The 27,083-nt window shown below is 47.6% G+C and overlaps 4 protein-coding genes and 1 long non-coding RNA gene across 5 annotated transcripts in view; 3 read left to right on the top strand and 2 right to left on the bottom strand.

Moving 5' to 3' along the window:
* Nucleotides 1-11,960, top strand: part of LOC120909609 (zinc finger protein 27-like) — a gene marked incomplete at its 3' end in the record, with an annotated part of 30,510 nt that extends 18,550 nt beyond the window's left edge. Inside the window, exon 2 of the mRNA XM_040321363.1 lies at nt 10,833-11,960. Coding sequence (XP_040177297.1) covers nt 10,833-11,960 — 1,128 coding nt within the window. The remainder of the gene's footprint in view (nt 1-10,832) is intronic.
* LOC120909614 (zinc finger protein OZF-like) overlaps nt 1-27,083 on the top strand; it is a 713,034-nt gene that overhangs the window by 542,243 nt on the left and 143,708 nt on the right. The gene's annotated exons all lie outside the window — the stretch shown is intronic.
* Nucleotides 139-19,359, bottom strand: LOC120909629 (PRKCA-binding protein-like). Its single transcript, XM_040321385.1, has 2 exons — nt 18,070-19,359; nt 139-177 (listed from the first exon to the last, which is right to left on the bottom strand). The coding sequence occupies exon 1, from the start codon at nt 19,278-19,280 to the stop codon at nt 18,078-18,080; it is 1,203 nt and encodes a 400-aa protein (XP_040177319.1). The 5' UTR covers nt 19,281-19,359; the 3' UTR covers nt 139-177; nt 18,070-18,077.
* LOC120909630 (PRKCA-binding protein-like) lies at nt 151-1,474 on the bottom strand. Its single transcript, XM_040321386.1, has one exon. The coding sequence runs from the start codon at nt 1,380-1,382 to the stop codon at nt 186-188; it is 1,197 nt and encodes a 398-aa protein (XP_040177320.1). The 5' UTR covers nt 1,383-1,474; the 3' UTR covers nt 151-185.
* Nucleotides 1,546-5,442, top strand: LOC120909691. The gene is made up of 3 exons (XR_005741353.1): nt 1,546-1,732; nt 4,651-4,765; nt 5,405-5,442. It is a non-coding gene; the product is annotated as an uncharacterized LOC120909691 (long non-coding RNA).

Here is a 27,083-nt window from a genome sequence, read left to right as displayed (position 1 = left end):
TCATCAACCCTGTCCTCAGACCCACTAACAGGCCAGGTTTGAAAGATAACGGAAATACATCACAGGGGATATCACTTGCTGCTCAGTGATTGCAGTATTCTAGTCTGCCTCTCCCCAAGGTAATACATAAAACCTGGCCTGTTAGTGGGCCCTAAAGGACAGGGTTGATGACCCCTGCTCAAAGTCTATTCATCATCAATAAGTTTCTCCTCGGTATCCGTTTCTTTCTTTTTCTCCAGCTCTCCATCTTCGTCCGCAAAAGCATCCACCTGGCCATAGGCGAGAGTTGTGTGGGCCAGATCGACCTCAATAGGAAATATATCCGCTTCCTTCAGGACTTCGTAGCACTGGTCATTATACTTAGACATGGCAGAGACAAAGCGCTGGAGCTGAAATACGATATCTTGAACGTGTTTTTGGTCCAGGAGTTCGATCTTTTCTAAGACATCTTTCCTCATTTTTGCGAAACGTGAGCGGGCCTCCTGACGACACCTCAAGATCAACCGATACTCATAATTTCCGGTGCTAACGCGGTACAGAGGCTCTCCAAATGCTATGCTGCTGTACTCCTCGTCGTCCATCTCTTTTACCTTCAAGCAGTAGGACAGGTACTCAAACTTCACATCGAGGTACTTCCGGATTGTTAACTTGGTGTCGGGAATGGCTTTGTTAAGGTAGGTGTTTAGGTCGTTCAGCATTGGTTTTATGGTCTTCAAAAGGTTAATACCATATTTTTCAATGCTGCGGTGTGCATCGGCAAACATAACAAAAGCTTCACTCGCGGCCGGTTGAGGCTCTCGAACTCCGATGACGGAAAACACATCACCAAAAGCTCGATGTGTTTGTGAGAGTTCGAAAAATGCTCGCAGAAGACGTTTGGTGTGCTCCATCATGCCTTTATAAAACTCTGAGGTTTTCTCCAACTCCTCCAGCTTTTTCACCAGACCATCGTTGCACAGGATGGCGCGACTCAAACCAAGGGCATCAGCAGTGCCTGAACCCATGTTCTCCACCAGGCGATGCTTCACCTTCTTGAGTACAATGTCCAGAGTCTTTCCCTGCTTGGGGTCGGCTTGGAGCTTGTTGTAGTGAATGGTTACTTCCTCCTTGACGTTTTGGATCATTTTGGCCACCTCGACCTTAGTTTTCCCTTTCACGGACTTTCCATTCACCCCAGTGATTTCATCTCCAGCTGCAATGGTCCCATCTAGAGCGGCGGGAGTATTGTCAAACACCTGCACGATGTAAAGACAAGGACAGTGCTGGGCTCCTCCTCCAATGCTTACCCCGATTACATTCTGGGAGTCTTTCTTCAGGGTCACTGTGCCGGGGACAGTTGGGATCCCAAGTTTGTCTTCATCGAGGTCGTAATCATACTCCATTTTGCTTCAACAGCAAGTACGCCCGTCTCCTTGATCTGCAGCTGTCACAAAATCTCACTACGACCAAGCCCAGCCAGGAAGTCTTAATGGAAAGCAGGAAGTGATGTCAAATAAAGACAGGAAGTGATGTGTACATAAAAAACAATTGTCGTTTTCAAACTACGAGACTTTCCTCAGGTCTGTAGTTCCCATTTAGTTCCACAAGGTGGTAGAAGTTCCTTACTTTTACCCAGCTAGGACGGCTCTATGGAAGACAGGAAGTGATGTCATTTACAGACAGGAAGTTCCGGGTGAGAGGCAAGTTGGGAGGAAGTAGAGAGGAGACATTGTTGGAACTGGCAGTAGATGAGGTAATAATATCCTATTTTCTATTTACACCCAATAACTCCGGTCATGTCCGTCCTTTTTCTCCATAGTCACTGTGACGTCTTTTATCTCCAGCAGATGATAATACACACATATATAGTGTGGGAACCTAGATTAACCCCTTCAGGGTCAGAACATTTCCCTCACTTACTGGGCCCGAACATTCTCTTCATTTTGAAGATGTGTCACCTTCTCACCTTAACCATACCTCCCAACTTTTCAACTTCAGAATGAGGGACAGATGAGCATACCTCCCAAGGAAGTTGTTGAGCAGGGGAATTCCGTGGATCGGAGTTGTTGAGCGCGGGGGGGGGTGGGTTGTGGTTCTGCGAATCATAGTTGTTGGGCGGAGGAATTACGTGGATCGGAGTTGTTGAGCGGGGGGGGGGGGGGTTGTGGTTCTGCGAATCATAGTTGTTGAGCGGGGGATTTCCGTGGATCGAAGTTGTTGAGCCGGGGGGGGGGGGGGGGGGGGTTGGGGTTTCATAGTTGAATTCGGTGGATCGGAGTTGGGTTTATCGCCAATCGCAGGACCGCGGCATTTACCGCAAATCGCGGGATTTCGGGATTTACCGCAAATCGCGGGACCGCAGGATTTACCGTGATTCGCGGGGGGGACATTTCCGCGAAATCCGGGACGGTTGGGAGGTCTGCTTTAACAGTCTCTCTTGTAACAAGGTTTGAGATTTGAATTCGCGCTTGTACTGAAATTCACACTTCCACACCTCTCCTTATGAAGATACCAACCGCTACTGGCCCTCCTGCAGACCCAGGACCGGCATGGCGAATGGAGTGGCGGGTGATTCGTTTTCCCATCTCCTCTCCGGTGAATGAATCCAAAAGAGATGAGCATTTTATAACTTCCACACCCATTCCTCCAAAAATACCAACCCCCTTCTCTAAATTTGAATAATATTTCAGACTCTACTGCCCCTCCGGCAGGACCGGGACCGGCAGAGCTGATGAAGTGGAGGGTGATCAGTTCTCCGATCTCCTCTCTGGTGAATGAGCAGGGAAGAGACAAGCATTTCATTACTAGGGATAGGCTCAGGCCTGTTTGGATGGTAGTCCCACCCCACCTGAGCAATTCCACCAGAAAGCTGTCACTACACACCGCCAATCATAGGCAGTGAAGCATTTCCCGGGCCACAACTGCCTATGATTGGCTGTGCGCAGTGATGGCAGGATTGCTCAGGTGGATTGGGACTACGATCCGAACACGCCTGAACCCATCCCTATGCATCGCCTCAACACCCTTCCTCCAAAAATACCAAACACCCTTCTATGAGCTTGAATAGTATCTCTGACTCTACTGACCCTCCTGCCGGCCCAGCATTAGCATGGCAGATGGAGTGGAGGCTGATCAGTTCTCTGATCTCCCATCCGATGAATGAACCCAGAAGAAACAAGCATTTCATCACTTCCACATGCTTTATCCAAAAATACCAACTCGCTACTCTGAGCCCGAATAGTATTTCGGACTCTACTGCCCCTCTTGCAGGACCGGAACTGGCATGGCGGATGGAATGGAGGGTGATCAGTTCTCCGATCTCCTCTCTGGTAAATGAACCCAGAAGAGACAAGCATTTCATCTCTACCAACCCCCTTCTCTGAGCCCGAATAGTATCTCGGACTCTACTCTCCATCCGACAGGACCGGAACCGGCATGGCGGATGGAGTGGAGGGTGATCAGTTCTCCGTTCTCCTCTCTGGTGAATGAATTTAGAAGAGACAAGCATTTCATCACTTCCATACCCTTCCTCCGAAAATACCAACCCCCTTTTCTGAGTCCGAATAGTATCTCGGACTCTACTACCCTTCCTGCGGGCCCGGCATCGGCATGGCTAATGGAGTAGAGGGTGATCAGTTTTTGGACCTCCTCTCTGGTGAATGAACCCGGAAGAGACAAGCTTTTCTTTACTTCCACGCCCTTCCTCATAAAAAAAACCCCCCTTCACTGAGCCCGAATAGAATCTCGGACTCTGCTGGCCCCGCACCAGCATGGAAGATGGAGCTGAGGGTGACCAGTTTTTGGATCTCCTCTCCAATGAATGAACCCAGAAGAGGTGAGCATTTCATCACTTCCAGGCTCAGAGCTGCCATTCCCCAGTCACTGCAGCTGATTAAGCCCTACGTGTACTTGGTCATCTTTACTGGGGTTCATAGGCGATGTCAAGGGTCTAATACACCCATGATGTCTCTCTCGGGCTCTACTGCCTCTCTTCCAGGCCCAGCACCAGCATGGTGGATAGAGTGGAAGTAGATTTGTTTTCCGATCTCCCCTCAGGTGAATGAACCTGGAAGAAACAAGCATTTCTTTGCTTACTCACCCTTCCTTCGAAAAAACGAACCCCCTTCTCTGAGCCCAAACAGTATCTCAGACTCTACTGCCCCTCCTGCAGGCCTGGGACTGGCATGACTGATGGATTGGAGGGTTGGTCATCTTTACTGGGGCTCATAGGTGACGTTGGAGGTCTAATAGACCCCTGATGTCTATTTAAAGAGGACCTGTCATTTCTAGTATGCTATTACATAGGGAGCTCTTGATCATGAATCGTCATGCATGCCAAACTAAGAGCAATAATTCTGGGGTTGTTATTCACAGCGGACTCTAAACTGATGACCTGTAGGAACTTTTAAAGTGTTGTCTTTACAACATGTTGGGGACATTGAACATTTGTTCAGAAGATAAAAAAAAAATCTTAAGAAGGTTTGTACCTGCCTAACTGGCAGAAAAATAATTAGCTTGACACATTATTATGCAAATCAATAGACCCCTAGGTAACCCAATCTACATGTTCTAATTCCCACTGGGGGCAGCCCACCTATTAACCCCATAAAACCCCATCCTAAAATTGTACAACCAATACAGTCCTGATAATTCTCCGCTATCTGTCTACAGAAGAACCTGCATAGATCACATGACCACATCACTGAGGATGGAGGAGTATCGGAGCCACATGACTGAGAAAATACTAAACCTCACCCTGGAGATCATCTACCTGCTGACCGGAGAGGTGAGGAGGATTCTGGGAGGTCACATGACATCACTCTTATCTCTATTAATAAAAACACAGACCTGACCGGAGAGGTGAGGAGGATTCTGGGAGGTCACATGACATAACTCTTATCTCTATTAATAAAACACAGACCTGACCGGAGAGGTGAGGAGGATTCTGGGAGGTCACATGACATCACTCTTATCTCTATTAATAAAACACAGACCTGACCGGAGAGGTGAGGAGGATTCTGGGAGGTCACATGACATCACTCTTATCTCTATTAATAATACACAGACCTGAGCGGAGAGGTGAGGAGGATTCTGGGAGGTCACATGACATCACTCTTATCTCTATTAATAAAACACAGACCTGACCGGAGAGGTGAGGAGGGTTCTGGGAGGTCACATGACATCACTCTTATCTCTATTAATAAAACACAGACCTGACCGGAGAGGTGAGGAGGGTTCTGGGAGGTCACATGACATCACTCTTATCTCTATTAATAAAACACAGACCTGACCGGAGAGGTGAGGAGGCTTCTGGGAGGTCACATGACATCACTCTTATCTCTATTAATAAAACACAGACCTGACCGGAGAGGTGAGGAGGATTCTGGGAGTCTATCATGATATTTTTATTGGTTCTCCAATACAGAGATTTCCTCTGGTGAAGTCAGGTGATCATATGACCATCACAGTGCCTCCACGTGACTCCCTAAAACCTGAGAGACACAACATGGAGAAGATTCTAGAAGTCACCAAGAAGATGATGGAGCTGCTGACAGGAGAGGTGAGCGGCGCCGGGAAGGACGTCATGACGGAGAATCAGCCGCCCCTCACATCACCGGGTAAGAGGAGACTTTATTGTAAAGGAGAGAGCAGTACGGAGGCTCCACCTAGATCCCCCATCATCTGATAAACACATAGAAACAATGTATTCAGTCAGTGTGTGTGTTTCCTACAGATGGATCCAGTAATGGGAACCCACCAGAGAGATGTCCCCGTCCTCTGTATTCCCGGGATTCCACACAGGAAGGTCACACCATCCCCCACCATCATCAGGTAGATGAGGAACAATCATTGGTGATTATGATTCATACACAGCATGTTTGTTATAATGGATGTTTTATTCTATATTCAGAGTGGAAACCTCGGGGATGATAATATTGATGTTAAAGAAGAGTATAAAGAGGAGGATGAGGAGTATGGAGTGATGGAGGAGTTTTCTGAAGGACACAAGGATATGATGGAGCCACCTAATACCAGGAACCCACCAGAGAGATGTCCCCGTCCTCTGTATTCCCGGGATTCCACACAGGAAGGTCACACCATCCCCCACTGTTACAAGGTTGGTGGAAAGGAACATCTAGGACATGGACTCATGGAGATGATGTGTGGATTGATTATGTGAGCTTATATTTTACAGATGATATTTTCTCTAATTTTCTTGGTTTAGGGTGAAGATCTGATAGATATAAAAGTTGAGATTAAAGAAGAAGAAGAAGAGACGTATGTGAGGGATGATCAGCAGTCTATGGAGGAGGATGGAATAACGGGGACATTTATAGAGGAGGACACTCCTACAGAGATCAGCACAGGTGGGCATATCTTGCGCATTATTTAGTCCAGATACTGTTGTATCTTACCCCCATAACAGTGTCCTCTGCCACCACTCACATCACCTCCCACCCCCCCCCCCCCCCCCCCCGATCCCTGCGCTCTGAGCCAAATCCCAATAAAAATACATTTACGTTTTTGATTTTAACATGACAACATTTTTTGAAAATTGTAATGTGTATATATACTTTTTCAAGGCACTGTATATACACATAATGGCCCGGATTCACAAAGCCCTTACGCCGACGTATCTCGAGATACGCCGCGTAAGTGTAAATATGCGCCGTCGTATCTATGCGCCGTGCCCACAGAACTAAATACGCCTGAAAATAGGCTTCATCCGACCGACGTAACTTGTCTACGCCGGCGTATCGTAGGCGCATATTTACGCTGGACGCATGTGGCGCCCATTGATTTTCTATTCAAATATGCAAATGAGGGAGATATGGCGATTCACGAACGTACGTGCGCCCGGCGCAGGCAACGCGCGGTGGGCGCACGTTCAACGTCCGGCCTAAAGTTATTTCTCATAAAGGAGGTGCACAGGTCAGCTGGACAGCAGCTGCAGCAGCACCGTTACGGACGAGCTGAGCAACCACACTTGCAGGACAACACATCTGTGTGCCAACATGCCAGGCAGGGCCGCCATCAGGAATTATGGGGCCCCTTACACAGCTTCAGGCATGGGCCTGGGGGGGTGCTGCCGCGAAATGAGAAAGACGAAATAAAGAAAAATATATATAAAAAAAGGAACTAAAAAAAATAAATAAAGGCCCCGATGGTGTTGCTGTCCATTCATACCACATTCACACGGTCGTGGGGATAACCTCTCCCCGACGACCCAAGGTGATACACCTTGCTGGCAGGCATGTCACCCACATTCACACACCAGTCACACTGTAGCCTGCACTACTGACCGTGTGCAGTCACTACAAAAATAAAAAAGCTCATAATCTGAGCAAAGAAAATAAAAAAAAGGCACTCATTTGCCCTGTCGTTGGCCCAGCTTGGTGCCACGGCTCCGGTCCTCAGTTGTCTGGGGGGAGCCTCGGGTGGGGGCATCAGGAGGAGGATCATCCCCTGGTTTGTCCCTCCTGGGAGATGCTGGCTGCCTGCCCTCCAACGCAAGGGCAATGCGGGTGAGCACAGCGTTCGTCTGCTCCTGCATCCGCAGCTGGCGGGTGGTGGTCTGCCGCTGGTGGCGCCTGGTCTGCCGTCCCTCTGCCTCGATGGCAGCCATGTTGGCCTGTACCGCCACTCCTAGGCTCCTCACCTCTGCCACAAGGCCTGCTGTTGTGGCCTGCAGCTCCCCAATGCAGGTGACCATAGCAGCGCAGTTGGCACTCACATCCTGCAGGCTGTCAGAGATTGAGGTGCTCTGCTCAGCCTGCTGTGTGAGGCACTGCTGCACACTGGCTGCCGTGCCCTGCACAGCCACTGTGCATTCAGCCTGGGTCTTAGCTAAAGAGGCCAGGCTGTCTGCCACATGGCGCAGGTCACAGGCAATAGCACCCATGTGGCGCATCTGGCGGGCCTGTTCTCTTGCAAGCCCTTGTTGGAGGGATTCCGGAACACCCCTTGTCTTCCGCGTAGCCTTCCTGGGGGCAGGAGAGGCTTGGGGCCATCTGTACGGGGAGGCCCTTGAGGGGCTTTCCCTGATGGGGGTGGCCCTTGAGGGTCTTCCCCTGATGGGGGGGGAGGTTTGGGAGGGTCCAGGGATGATGTTCTCCTCCACGAGGTAGACACCTTCTTCAAGGTCACCATGCTCCTCAACTTCCTCTAGAGGAGAGGTGTGGGCACACTCCTCCGGGGATGGCGTGGGTCATCCAGCAGCTGACGATGGCCCCGCTCCCTCCAGCACATCTGTGGATGACACAAAGCATTCACATGTTGGTGGACCCACACACTTGTCACATGTTCCCTTGCACCCCCTCACATGCTACACACCGGATAGGGGATAAAACACACTTACCTGTCCTCAAGGCCTGGTCACCAAAGTCAAAGCCCTCCATGCCCTTCACCTGCTCCCGCTCCAGACAGCTGGCGATGACCTCCTCCTCATCAGTCAAACGCCTCCAGGGTGATCTCCTCCAGGATCTCCCTCTTACGTGCCCTGCTGGTCCTGGCACTGTGGGCACCATGGAGGTACATATCAAATTTGGCTATTGCCGAAATCAGGATAGTCCTCTCCTCCTTAGAAAAATTCCTCTTCCTCCTCTCCTTAGCAGCTGCCATCGCTCAGCAAAAGTACTTTGCTTCAGGGGGGGAAACAAGCAGGATGTACCTTTGCGCCGGACGTGCGTATGGCTGGGCGTATTTATGCGCACGGCGTAAGTCGGTGGCCCGGCGTATCCCAGGAAGTTGCGCCGGCGTAGTTGTGAGCATGCGCACAGGGGTGCGGTCATACGTCCGCATCACTGCGCATGCTCCGTTCATGATACGCCGGGCGTAAAACACTGCTCCACGCTCGGACCATCATTTGCATGGGGTCACACCCACTTCCACCTACGCCGGCTTACGCCTTCGAAATCTAAGCCACGCCAACACAGCTTGGGGAGCACTGGCTTCCTGAATTCCATGCTTGCCTCTCTGCGGTGCGTCGACATAGCGCAAAGGAGATACGCTACGACGGCATTAATATGCGCCAATGTATGTGAATCCGGGCAATATGTATTCTCTTTTGTTACACCCATTTCCTACCAGCTGGACATGTTATATTGGATGATGTGATTGGAGCACAGACTTTTACATGTTAATAATAATCTGATAACATCCTCATACTTTGGAACCTTAAACAGAAAGTGATAATGAGGGAGGAGTCAATAACCCAATGATGGTGGTCTTCAGGATCAGTCCAGTCTTCATTGTGGTTGTTCTCCCCCCATCCTCACTCTCTGACCTTTGGTGGGGCTCAGCCACGCTGTTTTTCATGACTAAATCATGGACTAAATAAGGAAGTGCAGGACTTCTTGTGTTGGGAAGATGGCAATGAGTGATAGAGGGGGTGGGGACCCTCGTCCTATAATCCCCTCATCACTGTCACTCCTATAAAAGACAGTTCTAGTTGTTTCCTCACTCTCTGACTAAGGTCCATGAATAAAGAAATGATCTGGTAGGAGATCAGAGGACCCATTTACTGGTTACCTTGAGGGGGGAATTGTAAGATCCTCAGAGACAAAGCTGTCTGATGTGGGGAGGTGAAAGGGTTAAGGGGAGCAGATATAAGGCAGTAGGGTGCTGGATACAAGATTCAGGGCAAGAGCATGATCAGTAGAAGGAAAAATGGCAAGCAGCATCTTACTAGCAAAGCAAAATAGTGATGTAAAATGAAATAGCAGAGAAGGGACTAAATACCCTCCCAGCAGCCAGCATCAGGTGGAGACAGATTGATAGAAAGTGCTGGCTGCTAGGAGACACCTGCTGGTGGACTCTGGAGCTACAACCCCTCGCCCAGGTCCTGACAGGTGGGGACACTCATTCTATAATCCCCTCATCACTGTCACTCCTATAAAAGACAGTTCTCGTTGTTTCCTCACTCTCTGACTAAGGTCCATGAATAAAGAAATGATCTGGTAGGAGATCAGAGGACCCATTTACTAGTTACCTTGAGGGGGGAATTGTAAGATCCTCAGAGACAAAGCTGCCTGATGTGGGCGGAGTCCAGGTTTAGGGGAACCAATCAGCTCATGTCTAGTAATAATCTTTGTATTTCTATTTTAGTAGATGGACGGGAGATGAGGAAAACCTCAGAGGATTGTCTCACTTTGTCTCCAGACTGTAAAGTAGAAGATGAGGACATCACACAGTATAGTCCAGGAGAAAACCCGACTACCTCAAATGTCCATCCGGCACCACACAGTGTAGATGGACCATCGTATTCCTCTTATCCTGAGGAACCTCAGACTGTGCGGGACGGTGCCGGACCATCGTGTTCCTCTTATCCTGAGAAACTTCAGACTGTGCGGGACGTTGCCGGACCATCGTATTCCTCTTATCCCGAGGAACCTCAGACTGTGCGGGACGGTGCCGGACCATCGTATTCCTCTTATCCTGAGGAACCTCAGACTGTGCGGGACGGTGCCGGACCATCGTATTCCTCTTATCCTGAGGAACCTCAGACTGTGAGGGATGGTGCCGTACCATTGTATTCCTCTTATCCTGAGGAACCTCAGACTGTGCGGGACGGTGCCGGACCATCGTATTCCTCTTATCCTGAGGAACCTCAGACTGTGCGGGACGGTGCCAGACCATCGTATTCCTCTTATCCTGAGGAACCTCAGACTGTGCAGGACGGTGCCGGACCATCGTATTCCTCTTATCCTGAGGAACCTCAGACTGTGTGGGACGGTGCCGGACCATCGTATTCCTCTTATCCTGAGGAACCTCAGACTGTGCGGGACGGTGCTGTCCTTTTAAGAAATAATAAGTTTCCCTGTCCTGAGTGTGGGAAGCGTTTCCGTTATAATTCCGGTCTTATTGTGCATATAAGATCTCACACGGGCGAGAAGCCGTATTCCTGCCCTGAGTGCGGAAAATGTTTTGTAAAAAAATCACAGCTTGTCAGACATCAGATATCTCACACGGGGGAGAAGCCGCATTTCTGTCCTGAGTGTGGGAAATGTTTTTCATTGAAGTCACATCTTTACAGACATCAGAGATTGCACGCGGGTGAGAAGCCGTATTCCTGTCCTGAGCAGGGGAAAGTTTTTTTAACAAAGTCCCATCTTTCCACACATCAGAGTTATCACACGGGTGAGAAGGTGTATTCCTGTCCTGAGTGCGGGAAATGTTTTTCAGAGAGGTATAATCTTTACAGACATCAGAGAGTGCATGCGGGTGATAAGCCATATTCCTGTTCTGAGTGCGGGAAATGTTTTGCACAAAACGCACATCTTCTCAAACATAAGAGATCTCATACGGGGGAAAAGCCATTCCCCTGTCCTGAGTGCGGGAAATGTTTTTCAGATAAGTCCCATCTTTGCAGACATCTGAAATTGCACACAGGTGAGCAGCCTTATTCCTGCACTGAGTGCGGGAAGTGTTTTGTAGAAAAATCACAGCTTGTGACACATCAAAGGTCTCACATAGCAGAAAAACCATTCTGCTGTCCTGAGTGCGGGAAAAGTTTTGTACAGAAATCAGAACTTGTCAAACATCAGAGGTCTCACACGGGGGAAAAGCCTTATTACTGTACTGAGTGCGGGAAATGTTTTTCACAAAAGTCCAATCTTCACAGACATCGGAGATCGCACACGGGGGAGAAGCCGTTTTCCTGTCCTGAGTGCGGGAAATGTTTTTCACGGACGTCGCATCTGTATATGCATCAGAGATCGCACACGGGGAAGAAGACGTTTTCCTGTCCTGAGTGCGGGAAATGTTTTTCAAGGAAGTCCAATCTTTACGAACATCAGAAATCTCGCACAGGAGAGAGGCCATATTCTTGTTCTGAGTGCGGGAAATGTTTTTCAAAGAAGTCCAATCTTTCCGAACATGAGAGATCTCACACGGGGGAAAAGCCACTTTCCTGTGTTGTGTGCGGGAAATGTTTTGCACAAAAGTCCAATCTTTCCAGACATCAGAGATCTCACACGGGGGAGAAGCTGTAATCCTGTCCTGAGTGAGGGAAATGCTCCTCACTGAAGTCCTGTCTTCCTGTACATCAGGGGTCCCACACAACCCTCGGGGTGTATTAGTGAGTGCGGGAAATGTCTTGTATATGAATGTTGCTGGACATGTGGGGAAGAAGCACACCCTGATATACACCTCAGATATACTCCATGGCTGATCTTCATCCTGTAAGAAACAGTTGATAGACCTCAACCAAAGCTTGACCTCTTGACAAAGATGTCCTATGGAATGAATGAAACAACAGCGACATCTAGAGGTTAGATTGGTAAATGTTTCTCCCATTGAAACATAGTATTGAGAAAAGGGGGGCCACACTCTTGTGGGGATAATAAAACTTTCCAAATAAAAAGACAACAACATAAGAAACACTTCATAAGGAGATCAGAGATCATCAAAGACATGGATGAAGGGTTGTACCGTGTTGGCCATTGATAGCAGGAGAAAAATAAAAATGGAGTCATTCCCTCTCATTGGCTGAGTACATTTTGTGGTATGGAGACTTAAAGGTCTGTTTTTCTTTTGCAAGAGGTCTGTTTTCTCAAGTCGTCACCCAGGACGAAACGTGTTTAACCCCACCTATTAAAAGGCGATCCTCTAGGCCTTTGAAAATAAAAATGTAGTCATTACCTCTCATTGGCTGAGTATATTTTGTGCTATGGAGACTTGGAGGTCTGTTTTTCTTTTGCAAGAGATCTGTTTTCTCAAGTCGTCATCCAGGACGAAACGCGTTTAACCCCACCACTTAAAAGGCGGTCCTCTAGGCCTTTTTTAAAATAAAAATGGAGTCATTACCTCTCATTGGCTGAGTACATTTTGTGGTGGAAGATTCCACAGACACTTCACAGGTCTGTTTGTTAAAAAAAAATTGTTCAATGAATTTGAGCAGTGATTTCCTATGATCATCAGCGCCATCTACTGCCCATTAGGGGTGCAACGGATCAGAAAACTCACGGTTCGGATCGTTCCTCAGATCAGGAGTCACGGATCAGATCATTTTTCGGATCGGCAAAAAAAAAAAAAAAATCTCCCCCACTGTAATATCAACATCCCCCCCCCCCCACCACCAACTATAGTACCCCCTCAGTACAGAGACCCCCCCTCCTCTCAGTACAGTGACCCCCCCTCAGTACAGTGACCCCCCTTCTCTCAGTACAGTGACCCCCCCTTCTCTAAGTACAGTGACCCCCCCTTCTCAGAGTACAGTGACCCCCCCTTCTCAGAGTACAGTGACCCCCCCTTCTCAAAGTACAGTGACCCCCCCCCTTCTCAGGACGAAACGCATTAACCCCACCACTTAAAAGGCAGTCCACTAGGGCTTTAAAAATAATAAAAAATTGAGTCATTACCTCTCATTGGCTGAGTAAATTTTGTACAGTGGAACCTCGCCTTACGAGCGTAATCCGTTCCAGGAGAATTCTCGTAATCCAAAGCACTTGCATATCGAAGCGAGTTTCCCCATAGAAGTCAATGGAAGCGAAAATAATTCGTTCAACATTGACTTTAATGGCATGCAATGGCGCGTGTGGCCAGAGGTTGGGGGGGCGCCGGAGAACACTCGGAATGGAAGAAGGACCCCCCTTACATCAGAGGTCAGTGTAGTGGTCCTTTACATTGGTGACCAATGGAGAACGACCCCCTTATATCAGAGGTCAGTGTAGTGGTCCGTTACATTGGAGAACGACCCCCTTATATCAGAGGTCAGTGTAGTGGTTCCTTACATTGGAGAACGACCCCCTTATATCAGAGGTCAGTGTAGTGGTCTGTTACATTGGAGAACGACCCCCTTATATCAGAGGTCAGTGTAGTGGTCCGTTACATTGGAGAACGACCCCCTTATATCAGAGGTCAGTGTAGTGGTCCGTTACATTGGTGACCGACCCCCTTATATCAGAGGTCAGTGTAGTGGTTCCTTACATTGGAGAACGACCCCCTTATATCAGAGGTCAGTGTAGTGGTCTGTTACATTGGAGAACGACCCCCTTATATCAGAGGTCAGTGTAGTGGTCCGTTACATTGGAGAACGACCCCCTTATATCAGAGGTCAGTGTAGTGGTCCGTTACATTGGTGACCGACCCCCTTATATCAGAGGTCAGTGTAGTGGTCCCTTACATTGGAGAACGACCCCCTTATATCAGAGGTCAGTGTAGTGGACCCTTACATTGGAGAACGACCCCCTTATATCAGAGGTCAGTGTAGTGGTCCCTTACATTGGAGAACGACCCCCTTATATCAGAGGTCAGTGTAGTGGTCCCTTACATTGATTATCATATTCCGCGACACTATACTAGTTCATGGAGACCTCTTGGTTTCTCATTACTAAGTCGTCTATTACCTGTGATTTATAGGTAGTGTGTTATATGATTCAAGGCAACATTGTGAATAGTCGACGATTTTTAGATTGTTTCATATATGTATACTTTTCAAACTACGCAGTTAGTGTTGTGCCTATGAATGAATGAGCGACTTGTATAGCGCTACACATGCGAACTCAATCGCCTCTAGGCGCTTTTTGCAGCCCGTGTCTTCCTGGCTGGTGCGGTCATTTACCCCGTAGGATCTCGACATGCTTGGGACACACAGTCGTACACACATATATACTGGGCCAATTTGGACAGGATCCAATTAACCTACCAGCATGTCTTTGGAGCGTGGGAGGAAACCCACGCAGACACAGGGAGAACATGCCAACTCCAGGCAGATTGCGTCGTGGTCCGGATTCGAACCAACGACCCTTTTGCTGCTACGTGAAAGTGCTAACCACCACGCCACTGTGCTGCCCTATGAAGTCCATCATCCAAATCTCTCCTGCGAATTCAAATATTTCGGGACATGGCATATAGTTACTTATTCCTCGTATCCACAGTTCGGCTCTTCCCAGAACAGCGCCCCTTGGCACGACGATCTGTGTGCACTATTCTGTGAGTGGCCCGGGTACCATGTGATCACTGTGACCAATCACAGTCACAGAAGTAAGCAAGGCTATCATTCATGGTTACATAGTTAGTCAGGTTGAAAAAAGACACAAGTCCATCCAGTTCAACCACAAAAAATAAAAAAACAAAATAAAAAACATAGTACAATCCCATACACCCAACTCCATACCCACAGTTGATCCAGAGGAAGGCAAAAAACCCCAGCAGAGCATGATCCAATTTGCTACAGCAGGGGAAAAAATTCCTTCCTGATCCCCCGAGAGGCAATCGGATTTACCCTGGATCAACTTTACCTACAAATCTTAGTACTCAGTTATATTCTGTACATTTAGGAAAGAATCCAGGCCCTTCTTAAAGCAATCTACTGATCTGGCCAGAACCACCTCTGGAGGGAGTCTGTTCCACATTTTCACAGCTCTTACTGTGAAGAAACCTTTCCGTATTTGGAGGTGAAATCTCTTTTCCTCTAGACGTAAAGAGTGCCCCCTTGTCCTCAGTGTTGACCGTAAAGTGAATAACTCAACACCAAGTTCACTGTATGGACCTCTTATATATTTGTACATGTTGATCATATTGCCCCTAATTCTCCTCTTCTCAAGAGTGAATAAATGTAGTTCTTCTAATCTTTCCTCATAGCTGAGCTCCTCCATGCCTCTTATCAGTTTGGTTGCCCTTCTCTGCACTTTCTCCAGTTCTCCGATATCCTTTTTGAGAACTGGTGCCCAAAACTGAACTGCATATTCCAGATGAGGTCTTACTAATGATTTGTACAGGGGCAAAATGATATCTCTGTCTCTGGAGTCCATCCCTCTCTTATACAAGAAAGGACTTTGCTCTGGTGCGTTTCTAACTACTGTGTGATCTCTGTGATTGGTCACAGTGATCACATGGTACCAGGGCCCCTCACAGTAGTAAACAAAGGTTTCATGAGCGATACACGCTGTAATCAGCAATCACAGCATAAAAAAAAATGAAAACAAAAAATCCTGATGACCCCTCCGAGTAGCACAGTGTCACTATGGTAACACGGCACTGCTCTGATGACAATATGTAAAAAAATATTTTTTTTTTTAACCTATTGTAAGAGGAGTGTCACTATGATGAAATTGTTCCGCTATAATACTGTATATGCAGGAAAATGTATCATAATAAAGACAAAACACAGACAGGGGGGTGTTGCTCGTTAATAAAAATGATTTGTGCATTTTATTATATAATTACAAATTTTGGGGCTCATTTACACATTCAGCGGCCTTTGCCGCCCCTCTGAAAAGGAATCCATGGTGGATCCCTTTTCAGAGGATGGTTGTCAGGTGGCTGGTAAATGATATGTCACCTCTTCAACCCGTGATTTAACATTGAAAAAGCCTTCACCCTGCACAAAGTGGGGTGAAATGGGGATAAGGATGATGAGGGCGAGAGGCAGGGCGAAGGGTGGAATGGGAAGGTGATGAGGGGGAAGGGTGGGTGAAGAGGGAGCATAGAGGTAAGAATTAGGAAGGGCTGGTGAAGAGGGGGCATGGAGGAGAAGATGAGGAAGGGCTGATGAATAGGGGGCATGGAGGAGAAGATGAGGAAGGGCTGATGAATAGGGAGCATGGAGGAGAAGATAAGGAAGGGCTGATGAATAGGGGGCATGGAGTAGAAGATGAGGAAGGGCTGATGAATAGGGGGCATGGAGGAGAAGATGAGGAAGGGCTGATGAATAGGAGGCATGGAGGAGAAGATGAGGAAGGGCTGATGAATAGGGAGCATGGAGGAGAAGATGAGGAAGGGATGATGGATAGGGGGCATTGAGGTGAAGATGAGGAAGTGCTGGTGAAAGGGGGCATTGAGGAGAAGATGAGGAAGTGCTGGTCTAGAGGGGGCATTGACAAGAAAATGAGGAAGGGCTGATGTATAGGGGGCATTGGGAAGATGAGGAAAAGCTGGTCTAGAGGGGGCATTGAGGAGAAGATGAGGAAGGGCTGATGAATAGGGGCCATGGAGATGAAGATGAGGAAGGGCTGATGAATAGGGGGCATGGAGGTGAAGATGAGGAAGGGCTGATGTATAGGGGGCATTGAGAAGATGGGGAAAAGCTGGTCTAGAGGGGGCATTGAGGAGAAGAAAAGGAACGGCTGATGAATAGGGGACATTGAGGATAAGATAAGGAAGGGCTGGTGAAGAGGGGGCATGGAGGTGAAGATGGGGAAGGGCTGGTGAAGAGGGGGCATTGAGGAGATGAGGAAGGGCTGGTGAAGAGGGGGCATGGAGGTGAAGACGAGGAAGGTCTGGTGAAGAGTGGGCATTGAGGAGAAGATGAAGAAGGGCTGGTGAAGAGGGGGCATGGAGGTGAAGATGGGAAAGGGCTGGTGAAGAGGGGGCATTGAGGAGATGAGGAAGGACTGGTGAAGAGGGGGCATTGAGGAGAAGATGAGGAAGGGCTGGTGAAGAGGTGAACATGAGGGTGATGAAGTGGACAGGGAGGTGAATATGGGGGTGGGAAGGTATAGATGAGGGGAAGATGAGGAGGACATGGGGGTGAAGAGAAGAACATGAGGGTGAAGAGGGGGCATGGAAGTGAATATGAGAGCCATAGGGGTGATGAGGGGTACCGGGAGGTGAAGACGAGGACAGGGAGGTGAAGAGGGGGACATGGGGGGTGATGAGGGGACATGGAGGTGAAGAGGGGGGCAAGGACATGTAGAAGAAAGGATGAATAGGATGACAGGATAGTGAAGAGGATATGAGGGTGAAGAGGAGGCATGGAGATGAAGATTGGAGACACGGGATTGATGAGTGGGACAGTGAGGTGAAGATGAAGGACAAGTGAAGAGAGGGACATGGGGGTGATGAGAAGGTAAAGAGGGGAATGGGGGGAGATGGAGATGAGGAAGAGGGGGACAGTTTAATAAATATTCATCATACATAAATACCCACAAGACAATGTTCACACTGAAATTTTTCTTGGGACTACAGTTCCTCATAGCTCCACACAGTGAAGATCTTGTTTAATTTCACAAAATTATACATATTTTTATAGTTACCCAACATAGAACATTTTATCTGCAAAACCCCTTCCCATTGATTGTAGAGGATCATATTTTTCATCTTTGCAACAGATATTTTAAGCAGAAAGAACCACACCCATAACATGCCCTCAAAGTCTATTCATCATCAATCAGTTTCTCCTCGGTATCCGTTTCTTTCTTTTTCTCCAGCTCTCCATCTTCACCCCCAAAAGCATCCCCCTGGCCATAGGCGAGAGTTGTGTGGGCCAGATCTACCTCAATAGGAAATATATCTGCTTCCTTCAGGACTTCGTAGCACTGGTCATTATACTTAGACATGGCAGAGACAAAGCGCTGGAGCTGAAATACGATATCTTGAACGTGTTTTTGGTCCAGGAGTTCGATCTTTTCTAAGACATCTTTCCTCATTTTTGCGAAACGTGAGCGGGCCTCCTGACGACACCTCAAGATCAACCGATACTCATAATTCCCGGTGCCAACACGGTAAAGAGGCTCCGCCATTGCTATGCTACTGTACTCCTCGTCGTCCATCTCTTTTACCTTCAAGCAGTATGACAGGTACTCGAACTTCACATCGAGGTACTTCCGGATTGTTAACTTGGTGTCGGGAATGGCTTTGTTAAGGTAGGTGTTTAGGTCGTTCAGCATTGGTTTTATGGTCTTCAAAAGGTTAATACCATATTTTTCAATGCTGCGGTGTGCATCAGCAAACATAACAAAAGCTTCACTCGCGGCCGGTTGAGGCTCTCGAACTCCGATGACGGAAAACACATCACCAAAAGCTCGATGTGTTTTTGAGAGTTCAAAAAATGCTCGCAGAAGACGTTTGGTGTGCTCCATCATGCCTTTATAAAACTCAGAGGTTTTCTCCAACTCCTCCAGCTTTTTCACCAGACCATCGTTGCACAGGATGGCACGACTCAAACCAAGGGCATCAGCAGTGCCTGAACCCATGTTCTCCACCAGGCGATGCTTCACCTTCTTGAGTACAATGTCCAGAGTCTTTCCCTGCTTGGGGTCGGCCTGGAGCTTGTTGTAGTGAATGGTTACTTCCGCCTTAACGTTTTGAATCATTTTGGCCACCTCGACTTTAGTTTTCCCTTTCACCGACTTTCCATTCACCCCGGTGATTTCATCTCCAGCTGCAATGGTCCCATCTAGAGCGGCGGGAGTATTGTCAAACACCTGCACGATGTAAAGACAAGGACAGTGCTGGGCTCCTCCACCAATGCTTATCCCGATAACGCTCTGGGAGTCTTTCTTCAGGGTCACTGTGCCAGGGACAGTTGGGATCCCAAGTTTGTCTTCATCGAGGTCGTAATCATACTCTGAAAACATTTTGCTTTCTTATGTTCGGCTGTCGCACAACCTCACTTCGACCCAGACAGGAAGTCTATATAGAAGACAGGAAATGATGTGTACAAAAACACACATCACAGGGGCGTGTTCACTCTACGAGACATTTCTTATGGCTGCAGTTCCTCCCAGATCCACAAGGTGGTAATCTCACGTCTAACCCAGACAGGAAGTCTCTATAGTCAACAGGAAGTGATGTCAGGAACAGACATCAAGTGAAGTTTCGGGTGAGAGGTGAGTCGGGAGGAAGTAGAGAGGAGACATTGCTGGAAGTGGCAGCAGAGGAGGTAATAAGATCTTATTTTCTATTTACACCCAGTAACCCCGTCATGTCCGTCCTCTTCCTCCATAGTCACTGTGACGTCTTTTATCTCCAGCAGATGATGATACACACATATATAGTGTGGAAACCTAGATTAACCCCTTCAGTGGCAGAATATTTCCCCCACTTACGGGGCCGGAACATTCTCTTCATTGAATTGTTCTTTTCTTTTAATATCATAATCGTTATTGAATTTTCAATGGAGACGTCTTTTGCAACAACATATGAGATTCGAGTTGGTCTGAAATTCGCACTTCCACACCCTTCCTCCAAAGAGACCCACACCCTCTCCCCCCGACACCACCATCACCCCCCCTTTTCCTGCTCCCCATGTCTGACTACCCCAACCATGTACCCAGGGCTCTACTGCCCCTCCTGCAGGCCCGGGACCAACGTGGCGAATGGTGTGGTGATTTGTTCTCAGATCTCTCCTTCGGTGAATGAACCCGGAAGAGACGAGCATTTCACCACTTTCAGGTTCAGAGCATGTCATTCCCCGATCACTGTGGCCAGGAAAGGAGCTAATTAAGCCTGATTTATATTTAATCAGCTTCATTAGGATCCATAGGTGAAGATAGGGGTCCGGAACCAGAATGACGGATGGAGAGTGATCAGTTCTCCGATCTCCCCCATGGTGAATGAACCCGGAAGAGACAAGCATTTCATCACTTCCAGGTTCAGAGCTGTCATTCCCCCTGATCACTGTGGCCAGGAAAGGAGCTAATTAAGCTTAATTTTATATTTAATCAGCTTCAATAAGATCCATAGATGAAGATAGGGGGCTGGAACCAGTGTGGAGGGTGATCAGTTCTCCGATCTCCCCACCGGTGAATGAACCCGGAAAAGACAAGCATTTCATCACTTCCAGGTTCAGAGCTGTCATTTCCCCGATCACTGTGGCCAGGAAAGGAGCTAATTAAGCCTGTTTTATATTTAATCAGCTTCATTAGGATCCATAGGTGAAGATAGGGGTCCGGAACCAGAATGACGGATGAAGAGTGGAGGGTGATCAGTTCTCCGATCTCCCCCATGGTGAATGAACCCGGAAGAGACAAGCATTTCATCACTTCCAGGTACAGAGCTGTTATTCCCTGAACACTGTGGCCAGGAAAGATGCTAATTAAGCCTGATTTATATTTAATCAGCTTCATTAGGATCCATAGGTGAAGATAGGGGTCCGGAACCAGAATGATGGATGGAGAGTGGAGGGTGATCAGTTCTCCGATCTCCCCACCAGTGAATGAACCCGGAAGAGACAAGCATTTCACCACTTCCAGGTTCAGAGCTGTCATTCCCCTGATCACTGTGGCCAGGAAAGGAGCTAATTAAGCCTAATTTATATTAATTCAGCTTCATTAGGATCCATAGATGAAGGTAGGGGGCCTAATAGAACCATGATGTCTTAAAGAGGACCCGTCATTTTTACTAAGTTATCCTCGAGGGAGCTATTGGCTGCACATTGTCATGCACGCCAGAGCAATAATTGTGGGGCCGTTATTAATGGTTGACTCTAAACTGACGACCTGTAAGACCTTTAAAGCATTATCTTTGTACCGTTTTGGATACTGAGGTTAGTCACCATTATATGGGAACATGCAATTTTACAAGTTGATATATTTGTGTAAATTCAGATTTACCTATGTATGGTTTTTTTTGTTTTTGTTTTTAAGGCCCATCTCTGAGGAAAAGAAAAATGAGCATTAAATGTTGAGTTATAAGGAGCTATTGTCATGAAGGCTTAGATACAACTGTTTATGGGGGGTGGTGAATGTGGAGTCTCTACGCCTTTTGGAGGAATTTGGGGATTTTATTAGGGTGTGATGATGGTGTTTTACAAGCATAAAGTATGAGAAGTATACGACCCTTGTGGACATTTATTGTTTCTAATGTCATGAGATATCACCGTATGGTTTTTGTCATCTATCCAGACAGGTTGTGATTTGATTGTTGTTAGAATTTTTGAACCGTTAGACCCAAGATGATCATAAAGGAGTTGGAGATGATTGGTCACTTATTCAGCCAGTCATCGGCCTCCTGTGTGCTGCGGCTGTACTGGACGATAGCTGTGCCATGCCTCTAGTTTTTACAGCCCTACCGCCGTTATGTCCTGCAGCAACTACTCTCTCCCCGTGTAGCATTTACGCTCCCCTACTATCTCCCTGTGCAGCAACTACGCTCCCTACTATCTCCCCATACAGCAACTGTTCTCTCCCTATTATCTCCCCGTGCAGAAAATGCTCTCCCCTACTATCTCCCTGTGCAGCAACTACGCTCCCTACTATCTCCCCATACAGCAACTGTTCTCTCCCTATTATCTCCCCATGCAGAAAATGCTCTCCCCTACTATCTCCCCCATGCAGAAAATGCTCTCCCCTACTATCTCCCCCATGCAGCAACTGCTCTGCCCTACTATCTCCCTGTGCATCAACTGCTCCCCCCTACTATCTCCCTGTGCATCAACTGCTCCCCCCTACTATCTCCCTGTGCATCAACTGCTCCCCCCTACTATCTCCCTGTGCATCAACTGCTCCCCCCTACTATCTCCCTGTGCATCAACTGCTCCCCCTACTATCTCCCTGTGCATCAACTGCTCCCCCCTACTATCTCCCTGTGCATCAACTGCTCCCCCCTACTATCTCCCTGTGCATCAACTGCTCCCCCCTACTATCTCCCTGTGCATCAACTGCTCCCCCCTACTATCTCCCCATGCAGCAACTGCTCCCCCCTACTATCTCCCCATGCAGCAACTGCTCTCTCCTACAATCTCCCCCATGCAGCAACTGCTCTTCTGTACTATCTCCCCCATGCAGCAACTACTCTCCTCTACCCTCTCCCCGTGCAGCAACAGCACTCCCCTACTATCTCCCCTTGCAGCAACAGCACTCCCCTACTATCTCCCCTTGCAGCAAAAACACTCCCCTACTATCTCCTGCATGCAGCAACTGCTAACCCCTACAATATCCCCCATGCAGCCACTGCTCTCCCCTACTATCACCTGTTACAATCACTTGCTAATTCCCCCAAGCGTTTTCCAGAATCGTTACATCATATCTCTTGTTACAAAGGTGCGTGTATTTCCTGTGCTCCTTAGCTCCATCTAGTGGCCCCAGTGTGGTATTTTACTACTGCCCATAGTGAAAGACTATTCGTTCAGAAGAAAAAAATGTCTAAAGAATGTTTGTATTCCCCCCTCAGTAACGCAATCTACATGTTCTAATTCCCACTGGGGGGCAGCCCACCTAATGACCCCTTACAGTATATCCACACCCTAATATTGTACAACAGATACAGTCCAGATAATTCTCCATTATCCATCTACAGAGAAAACTGCATAGATCACATGACCACACCAATGAGGATGGAGGAGGACCGAAGTCACATGACTGAGAAGATACTAAACCTCACCCTAGAGATCATCTACCTGCTGACCGGAGAGGTGAGGAGGATTCTGGGAGGTCACATGACATCACTCTTATCTCTATTAATAAAACACAGACCTGACCGGAGGGATGAGGAGGATTCTGGGAGGTCACATGACATCACTCTTATCTCTATTAATAATATACAGACCTGACCGGAGAGGTGAGGAGGATTCTGGGATTCTAACATGATATTCCTATTGGTTCTCCAATACAGAGATTTCCTCTTGTAAAGTCAGGTGATCATATGACCATCACAGTGCCTCCATGTGACTCCCTAAAACCTGAGAGACACAACATGGAGAAGATTCTAGAAGTCACCAAGAAGATGATGGAGCTGCTGACAGGAGAGGTGAGGAGGATTCTGGGAATTCTGGGACATTATCCAGTAACAGACAAGGGATGTGTCTGGATGATCATTGTACTATCAATACTGTTTATGTTTACTTCTTTATATAGGAGTGGGAGTATTTAGAAGGACACAAGGATCTCTACAAGGACGTCATGATGGACAATCAGCCGCCCCTCACATCACCGGGTAAGAGGAGACTTTATTGTAAAGGAGAGAGCAGTACGGAGGCTCCACCTAGATCCCCCATCATCTGATAAACACATAGAAACAATGTATTCAGTCAGTGTGTGTGTTTCCTACAGATGGATCCAGTAATGGGAACCCACCAGAGAGATGTCCCCGTCCTCTGTATTCCCGGGATTCCACACAGGAAGGTCACACCATCCCCCACCATCATCAGGTAGATGAGAAACAATTATCGGTAGTTATGATTCATATACAAGAATGTTTCTTCTAATGAATGTTTTATTATATATTTAGAGTGGAAACCTTGAGGATTTTAATATTGTTCTTAAAGAAGAGTATAAAGAGGAGGATGAGGAATATGGTGTAATGGAGGAGTTTTCAGATGGATACAAGGATGTGATGGAAACACCTAATACCAAAAATCCACCAGAGAGATGTCCCTGTTCTCTGTTTTTCAAGGATTCTGCACAGGAAGGTCACAACTACGCACAACATAATCAGGTATTTAATGAACAATGGTAGTAATGAGTTATACATAAGCGTTATTTGTTTCAAATTTGTTTGTTTTTAAAATATATTCAGAGTGGAAACCTGAGCGATTCTAAAGTTGAGGTTAAAGAAGAGATAAAAGAGGAGGATGATGAGGATCTGGTGATGGAGCAGTCAGAGTATCCAAAAGGACACAAAGATCTGTACCAGGACACCATGGAGGAGTCATCCAGCTACAGGAACCCACCAGAGAGATGTCCCCGTCCTCTGTATTCCGGGGATTCCACACAGGAAGGTCACACCATCCCCCACCATCATCAGGTAGGTGGAGTTGAGGGTCGGGAACATAAAGTGATTGAACACTCTGACATGTGGAGATGATGTGTGGACTCTACAAGATGATATTTTCTATGTGATCTCACATCATAAATACTTCTATGTTACAGATGTTATTTTCTGCCATTCTGTTGGTTTAGGGTGAAGATCTGATGAACATGAAAACTGAGTGTGACGTAGAAGAGACGTATGTGAGGGATGATCAGCAATATACGGAGGAGGCTGGAATGACGAGGACATTCATAGAGGAGGACACTCCTACAGAGATCAGCACAGGTGACCCATAATATATTCTCTTATCTCTGCTCTGTTACTGCTCACTGATTGGTCCAGAGTAGGGCGGGGGTTGAGTGATATTAGCCAATGATAGGTTGATAATGGTCTCCTCCCTGTACTGATACCCGTCCTGGGGTTCAGCTGGCAGTATTAGGTTGTGTGTCACTCCTAGTTACAGTAGCACAGATATGATATCACAGATTGAGCCTTTCTTAGGTTGGTCCCTCTTCTTCGAGCAGTAAGCCTATGGTCACTTGTTCTATGGTAAAGGCTCTACAAGTCAGAACTTTGACCCTCTTGTCTATCAGAGATCACATGACCCAGTGCCTAGGCTTGTGGTTGTGTAAAGAGCATGCCCCTCCCAGTCCCCATTGGTTCCCGCTCTTCTGACAAGGCTGTGTAAATGTAGAAGTGATCTGGGAGGAGGACCAAAGGTTCTTTGATGGGGGGAAGAGTCCCAGCTGGTTGGGACCTCCGCAGAGAACATCTCCTCACTCATATCTACCTGATCCAGATGGAATCTTGATGGAAGTGAACTAACCCTCTCATATCTATTGATGATGTTTTTCTATTTTTCCAGGACACGCCATGGAGAAACCCTCAAAGGATCGTCTCACTTTATCTCCAGGTTGTAAAATGGAAGATGAGGACATCACAGGAGATTGTGGAGGAGAAAAGACAATGAGCTCCACTATGGATGGAGGACTTCACAGTGTGGATAGACCATGGAATCCCTCTGACTCTGAGCAACCTCATACTGTGGGGGATGGGGCCGGGATTCAGGGGGAAAGTGTTGGCTCTGAATTAAGTTTTAGTAAACATCAGCGATCTCAAATAGGTGAGAAGCCACATTCCTGTTCTGAGTGCGGGAAATTTTTTCCTCATAAATCAAAACTCGTCAAACATTACAGATCTCACACGGGGGAGAAGCCGTATTCCTGCTCTCAGTGTGGGAAATCTTTCTCGCAGAAGGTTAATCTTTCCAGACATAAGAGAACACACATGGGGGAAAATGCCTATGCCTGCCCTGAGTGTGGAAAACATTGCGCACAGAAATCAGAACTCGTTAAACATCAGAGATCTCATCCGGGTTTAAAGCCGTATTCCTGCCCTGAGTGCGGGAAATGTTTTTCAACTCAGTCTTATTTTTCCAGACATCAGAAACTGCACACCGGTGAGAAGTTTTCCTGCCCAGAGTGCGGGAAATGTTATTCGCAGAAATCAGAACTTGATGCACATCAAAGATCTCACACGGGGGTGAAGCCGTATTCCTGCCCCGTGTGCCAGAAAGGTTTTACACGCAAGTCCCATCTTTACACGCATCAAAGACTGCACACGGGGGAGAAGCTGTATCCCTGCTCTGAGTGCAGTAAAGGCTTTTTAAGCTTGTCCCATCTTTACTTACATAAGAGATTGCACACAGGTGAGAGACCATATCCCTGTCCTGAGTGCGGGAAGTGTTTTTCACAGAAGCCCCACCTTGACAGACATCTTAGATCTCACACTGGGGAGAAGCCGCATTCCTGCCATGAGTGCGGGAAATGCTTTTCAGAGAAATCCAATCTTACCGCACATCAGTTATCCCACACGGGGGAAAAGCGGTTTTCTTGCCTTGAGTGCGGGAAATGTTTTTCACGGAGATCAGAACTTGTCAGACATCAGAAATCTCACACGGGGGAGATTCCATATTGCTGCTCTGAGTGCGGGAAAGGTTATTTACAGAAGTCAGAATTTATTATACATCTGAGGTCTCACACGGGAGAGAAGCCGTATTCCTGCCCTGAGTGCGGCAAATGTTATTCTAAGAAGCCCAATCTTAACAGACATTTGAGATCCCACAGCAACCCTCAAGAAGTATTAGTGTCCTGAGTGCGGGAAATGTCTTCTATATGGATAATATTTGCCGTTACGTCAGAAATCTCACACTGGGAAGAATCACACTTAGGTTTTTCTTGGATTTCACAAGATCTGGGCAACCTATGGATAGCAGCAATGCAGTGCGTGGTAACCGTGGGTAAGGGCAAATTGCATTAAGAGTGGGAGGGGGGCTTGGTTATACAAACCCCCAGCTTCCTTGTACCCGTAAAACATATTTGAACTGATCTGCCACAGGCAAGAATTTCAGACACATGTAAACCTCAGCACAATGGCCCAGATTCACAGAGAGCAAGGCGCACATTACGCCGCCGTAGAGCAAACACTGTACGCTACGCCAACGCAGCGCGGAGAGGCAAGCACTGCATTCAGCAAGCCGGTGCTCCCAATGTTGCGCCAGCGTGGCGTGGGTTTGGAAGGCGCACGCCGGCGTAGGTTGAAGTGGGCATGAACCCATACAAATGAGGCTTGACCCCATGCAAATGATGGGCCGAGCGCCAGACAGGTGCGTATCACGAACTGCGCCGTGA

The sequence above is a fragment of the Rana temporaria genome, chromosome 8, assembly GCF_905171775.1.
Source record: "Rana temporaria chromosome 8, aRanTem1.1, whole genome shotgun sequence".
In the NCBI taxonomy this organism is placed as follows: Eukaryota; Metazoa; Chordata; class Amphibia; order Anura; family Ranidae; genus Rana; species Rana temporaria.
Note: the sequence above shows the minus strand (reverse complement) of the source record. Positions and strands in the feature narration are given on the sequence as shown.